The sequence below is a fragment of the Gekko japonicus genome, unplaced genomic scaffold (genome assembly GCF_001447785.1).
Source record: "Gekko japonicus isolate JY-2015 unplaced genomic scaffold, Gekko_japonicus_V1.1 scaffold2243, whole genome shotgun sequence".
NCBI lineage: Eukaryota > Metazoa > Chordata > Lepidosauria > Squamata > Gekkonidae > Gekko > Gekko japonicus.
The window spans coordinates 91,068-96,993 of NW_015162547.1; the positions used below are offsets into that span (position 1 = coordinate 91,068).

Here is a 5,926-nt window from a genome sequence, read left to right on the forward strand (position 1 = left end):
GGGGGGGGAGGACAGGCTGGCCTACCCTGGCAGAGGAAGGGGGAGCGGAAAGGCAGGTGCGGCCGGCAGGGGCTCAGGGCAGTTGGCGAGGCCTGGCGGGAGGAAGGGGCCCTCTCCTGGCCCTTCCTCCCGGACTGACCGGAGCGAGAGTCTTGGGGGGCCGGCCGGCCCTTCTTCTTCTAAGCAGGGACCGAGCCAGGCATGGCTGACCCCCCCCACTCACCTCGGGTGCTTGCACAGGAAGGCCACCAGGGTGACAATGAGGCTGAAGGCCAGAAGAGGCGCCACCGCCCACACCGCTCCTCCTCCTCCTCCTCCTGCGCTGCCTGAGGAAGGAAGGAAAGAAGGAAGATAGAGAGAAGGAAGGAAGGAAGAAGAGAGAGTGTTGTGGGGGGGGGGACGCAGGGAGGAGGTGTGGGGCAGAAGGAGAGAGAAGAGGAGGAGATTGGATTTCTACCCCGCCTTTCACTACCCGAAGGAGTCTCAGAGCGGCTGACAAACTCCTTTCCCTTCCCCTCCCCACAACAGACACCCTGGGAGGTAGGTGGGGCTGAGAGAGCTCTTCTTGAGAAGACTGCACTTGAGATAACAGCTCTGAGAGAACTTGTGACTGACCCAAGGTCACACCAGCAGCTGCCTATAGAGATGTGGGGAATCAAACCCGGTTCTCCCAGATTAGAGTCCGCACACTTAACCACGACACCAACCTGACTACGCCAAACTGGCAGGGATCCTGGTTGGCGGCGGCTGCAGGGGCGTCTTTCTTTGGGCAGCCCGGGCAGCACAGCCACCAGAGCAGCCCCGGACGGCACTTACCCCTGGGGGGAGTCCTGAGGCGGCCGGCGGGGCCCCAGTCGCTCCACGTGCCCTTGTACAGGGAGTGGTCCCTCGGCCCGGCTCGCACCTGCAGCTCGTACTCCGCGCCCCCCTTCAGCTCCTGCGGCAGCAGCCACAATGTCGGGGTGTCCTGCAAGACGGGCTTCGGGGCCTGGCCGGGTGAGAAGGGGGAGGCAGGAGGGCTCAGCTCGGGCGGGGCTCCCCTCAGGACCACCCCTGGCTCTGGGGGTCGGGGGGGGGGGAAGTGGGCAGGCAGCCTGCCGGGATTTTACGGGTCCCTCTCAGCTGCGGAGTCTTGTGAGCAAACATTCTATGTTGTGAGCTCCTGGCATGAAAGCTGTGAGGGAGCCATTTGGCTGCTGCATCCATCAGTTTGCTCTGGAGCCCCCTCCTTCCTGAGCTAAGGCAAAAATGAGTGAGCCAGAGGCTGAAAAACTGTGAGCAGGCTCACAACAACTTAGCTTAGAGGGAACACCGGTCTGGACCACCAGGAGCTGCAAAGAGACCTGTCTGCCTTGGGACTGGAAGTGCCAGTAAAGCTCAGAAGGACTTCAAGCCCGCCACGGCCGGTGGACGGCTCAAGGCCCCCCCCCCCACACCCATCTGCTGGGGCGTTGCTGAGACTGGCTCTGGGGCCCAGGCGGGTTGTGGGGGGGGGCCACACATGAGGGTTGCCTCTTTCAGAGCCCACGTGGTGGCAGCACCAGCTTAGTTTCTCGCTAGAGGCTGCTGTGGAGCACAGCCGGGCTAGAGGGGCACCTCTGTAACATCTGCCAGTCTTGGGAGTGGGGCGGGCGGCGGGCTGTCCCTTCCCCCTCGGCCACAAATGAGGAGTCTCTGTGGCTCTTTGGCAGAGAGGAGAGAGAGGTGTGCGCTTCCCTTCCCGTCACAGGGGCCAAATGCCCTGATGGGAGCCGTAGGAGCACAGGTGCGCCACGTGTGGCCGTGGCCCCGCCCAGACCCTTTGCTCCCAGCATGTGTCCCCCCCACCCACCTGCACCCCTCAGACTCACCCCGGCCGTGCCTCCCTCCGCATTCCAGGGGTGGCCCTTCTGTCGGTAGCGCAGCTGGTACTGCATCTCCCCGTGCAGGTAGTCGTAGGCTGCGTAGCCGCTCTCCCAGGAGACGTTGTAGCCGTCTGGGTGGGCCACGGCAGTCACTTTGGAAGGGGGCGGAGGCTTAACTGGGGAGGAGGGGGGCAGAGCTATAATCAAGGCCGGGCCCCTGAGGAGCCCCCGCCCGGAACCCCCCCCCCCCGCGCGCACACCCTTCCTCCAAAGGGGAGCGAGGCGGGCACGGCCCCTTCCCTTGGCGACTTCAGCTGCAGAGCGAACAAGAGGCTGAATGGGGGGGTTGAGACACACCTGTGGCAGCGTCCTCTTCACCACCGGCAAAATGGGGCCATGGAGGCCAAGCGCAGCCATGCCAGGGGATCCCTCCAGCTGGGGTCTCCCACCGGACCGCTGTCAGAAGAGCTCGGGGAGGGGTGCACCCCTGCCCAGCTTCTGAGGGGGTGCTCCTGGGTCTTCCTCTCTGCCTCCCTCACTTTCCAGCACAGAGGGTGCCCCCCGCCCCCCCCCCCCCGAGGAGCCTTCCCAGTGCCCTGCCCCCCCCCGCCGACCATGCACACTTACCGTTCTCGTGGCACCGGAAGGGCCCACAGTCCTGGTGAGCGGGAGGGGCTCCACCCACGAGCATCGTGACCCTCACGGCAAAGGTGTCACGAGAGAAGCACGGCCTCTGCTCCGAGGAGCAGGCGTAGCGCAGGTGGCTGGCATTTCTGAAGGTGGGGAGGAAGGCGCAGGTGCACCCGTGGCCACAGCCCCTGGGGAAACAAAGGCAAGACAGGCGTCTCTCGGCATGGCAGGCAGCCATCGCTGTGCAAGTGCCCCGCAGTCGGTCCCAGAGCACTGATGGGCAGAAGGTGCCCCTCTTCCCCGGAGCAGGTCCCACGGAGGACTTCCAGGGTGTGCACGCCCCCGGGGCCGGGGCCGGTGGCGAAGGCACCGAGTGGCCCAGTTGTCAGGCAGATCAGAAGCCCCTGACTTGACTGCAAGGTTCCCTCTCCTTTCCCCTCCCCCCTCCCCAGAGCGGGGCAGTTCACATCCCGAGCAGAAGATAACTGCTCTGGTCTCAAAACGGGCCACGGGCAGTGGGAGGCCCTGCGCGGCTCCAGGTTGCTTCGGCTGGGGGAGGGGAGGGGAGGGGGTGTCTCCTTGGAGGACAGAGGGGAAGTCCTCTTGGCAAGAGAGGCCACGATTCGGGGCCCAGGGGATGCTGGATGCCGGCTCCCGTCCCGACCAGCGTTCCCTCTAAGCTGAGTTGGTGTCAGCTAGCTCACAGTTTTTTAGCGTCTGGCTCACACATCTTTGTCTTTGCTCAGGAAGGAAGGAAGGAGGGGGCTCCAGAGCAGACTAATTTATGCAGAGCAGACTAATTTAGGCCAGTAGCTCACAAAGCAGGATTTTTGCTCACAAGACTCCACGGCTTAGAGGGAGCATGGCTCCGGACCCTACAAGGAAAGGAACAAGGAAAGGCACCAGAGACGACACCCCCCCCCCCCCCCCGGGCACCTACCACGTGGCAGTGAGGTTGTGCAGCCTCCCTCTGGGGTGGCCGGGGCCCGTGTCCCACATGCAGGTCAGTGTCCGGATGTAGTCCGCAAAACACCTGAGATCCTTGCAAGCCGAGTCTGAATGTGGATGTTCACATCATACAGAGAAAGAGAGAGAGAGAGAACAAGCCTCGTCCTGTCAGGTTGCACCTCGAGGCGGCCGGAGTTTGCCTTCCAGAGCGGCGTCAGCCCCGGGGGAAACCTGGCTCAGGAGCAGGCTTGCCAGAGGAAGACCGGGAACCATCGGGCGGAGCAGGACGTCCAGCAGAGGGGTCTCCTCGGCAGAAAATGCCGGGGGGGGGGAGAAAGTTTAGCAGAAGCCTCCCAAGAGCCTTCCTGCCGTTCTGAGAAGCAGCGGGGCTAACAAGGAGCGCATCACGACAACAGAAGGCCTGAAAGAGCATTGCTGTGCCTGATGGCACTTGGGGGGGGGGGCACAGCCCCATGACCGGACAGTCCCAGAGACAGAGCGAGAAGGAATTCGACAGGCCTCGTATCCAACTATACAGAAGAATAGGACCTTGTAATTAATCAGAAGTAAATCAGAAGTAAACACACAAAAGTGTGGCCTGATGAGGACTGAGCCTGCTCCAGGAGAACACGGAAAGCAGCAGTGAGTCAATTTTTTAAAAGAAGAAGAAGAGGAAGATGAGAAAACAGGCTTGCTGAAGTCCAGTGTGTGTGTGTCTCTTGCAGTTCTGGAGGAAGAGAGAAGGGGGGCGGGGGGGGGGGGTTTTCCCAAATGCTCCGGCCCCCTGGGCTCCCCCCCCCCCCGGGGGGGCCCGGGCCCCCCCCCCCCCCCCGGAACTACACCTCGTCTCCTGAGTACAGAGATCAGTCCTCCTGGAGTACATGGATGCTAGAGGGACCGTTTCAGCATCCCCGGGGGAACTCCCAGGTATGGGGGGGGGGGGGGTGTCACCTGGGAGTCTCTCCCCCCCACACACACACCCCTCCCTGTGTTTGACATTTTGATGACTGGGGTGGGGGGGGGCACAGCAACACCATTCCGTACCCTACGGGGCTAAGGTCAGGGGGCAGCCCCTTGCTGTGCCCAAACCCTGGGGGCTGAATCTCATGCGGCTGCCTGCTCTCCCTCCAGGAACCGCAGCGTGGCTCTCTCAGCCCCAAAGCTCAGAGGATTCTGCCCCCGTGGGGAGGAGAGGAGGAAGTCCACCCAAAGAATCATGGAGCTAGCGGGAAGGGGCCGCAGGGGCCATCTACTCTGACCTCCGGCTCCCCGCAAGTGTTTGTCCAGCTGCTGCTGCTTGAAGGCCGCCCGCCCCTGAGGAAGTGGCAGTGGGCTGTGCCCGGAGTCCCCTGCTGCCCCCTTGGGTGGGCGAGGGGCTGGTGCCAGGCGCCAAGGCCGACCTGGCGGTTTCTTGTGGTCATGAGGCACAGCCTGTGGCAGGGCGGGTGGGTTGGGGAGAGGCTCCCCCAAGGGAGGCAGGCAGGCAGGCAAACGAGCGCTTGCAAATTCACCCAGAGGATAAACAGTCTGGTGAGCCAGCGCGTCTGTTTCCCTGTCTGGGGGTGGGGGGTAGACAGGCACCCCCTCCCGTCCTCATTACTCTGCTTTGGGCCAGTCCCCCCCCCCCTGTGGGGCAGATGGCCAGACTGCTGTGCTAGTAGTGGCCGGGGGGCCGCTGAATGGGGGTGGGGTGGGGGGAGGAGAGAGTACCCCAGTGAGTTATCTCCCTGCCTCCGGTGATTCCTTTCAGAACGCCCCCCCTCCAAGGTGCCTTGTGTCATATGAGCAAGGAATATGGTACCAAGAGTGGAACTTGCGGATGTAATACCGGGAAATCCTCTGTATGTGTGTGTGTGTGTGTGTGTGTGTGAGTGGTTAGGGTAATTCTAAGTGGCCAAACGGCCGGCAGAGAAAGGGTCAGGTGAGCCTCCGGACTGGACTGCCCGGGTGGACTCCTCCGCCTCCAGCAGGGGGCTTTTTGCCCTGAAGCCGGGTGGGTGGGTGGGTGGGGGAGACGACACCCTTCCGGTTCACCCCACAAGGCGGGCCCAGCCTGGGAGCTGGGGGGGGGAGGGTGGTGGTGGAGAGCCCCCACCCAGTGCTCTGGCCAAAGGGGGCAGGGAGAGCCCGGTTCCTGCACACAGGTGGCTGGAAGGTCGGTCCACCAGGTGGGTCTTCTAAGAAGCAGAGAGCCGCCCAGGGGGGAACTTACGCTCAGACTGGGGACGGCGAATCTCGGGGTGGTCACAATTGGCAACCCAGGGCATGCCCCCCCCCCGCCATCCAGTGTGTGTGCCCCCCCCACACACACACACAGCAGGCTGCTCTGCCAGCCCCAAAAGCAAGGAGAGACCGACACAAGAGACCTACCGGACCGGCTGTGCTGAAGGAACAGCAGAAGCAGAAGGGCCTGGCCCCGCATCCTCCTCCTCCTCCTCCTCCTCCGAATCCTCTCTCTCTCTCTCTCTCTCTCTCTCTCTCTCTCTCGCTGCCCCGCAAGACAA

At 63.3% G+C, this 5,926-nt stretch overlaps 1 protein-coding gene across 1 annotated transcript in view; it reads right to left on the reverse strand.

Annotated features, from left to right (window-relative positions):
- IL21R (interleukin 21 receptor) overlaps window positions 1-5,848 on the reverse strand; it is an 8,056-nt gene extending 2,208 nt beyond the window's left edge. Inside the window, exons 1-5 of the mRNA XM_015406346.1 lie at window positions 5,793-5,848; window positions 3,415-3,529; window positions 2,472-2,662; window positions 1,851-2,020; window positions 817-988 (exon numbers count right to left, since the gene is read on the reverse strand). Coding sequence (XP_015261832.1) covers window positions 817-988; window positions 1,851-2,020; window positions 2,472-2,662; window positions 3,415-3,529; window positions 5,793-5,844 — 700 coding nt within the window. The 5' untranslated portion in view covers window positions 5,845-5,848. The remainder of the gene's footprint in view (window positions 1-816; window positions 989-1,850; window positions 2,021-2,471; window positions 2,663-3,414; window positions 3,530-5,792) is intronic.
- Window positions 5,849-5,926: the final 78 nt, after the last annotated feature.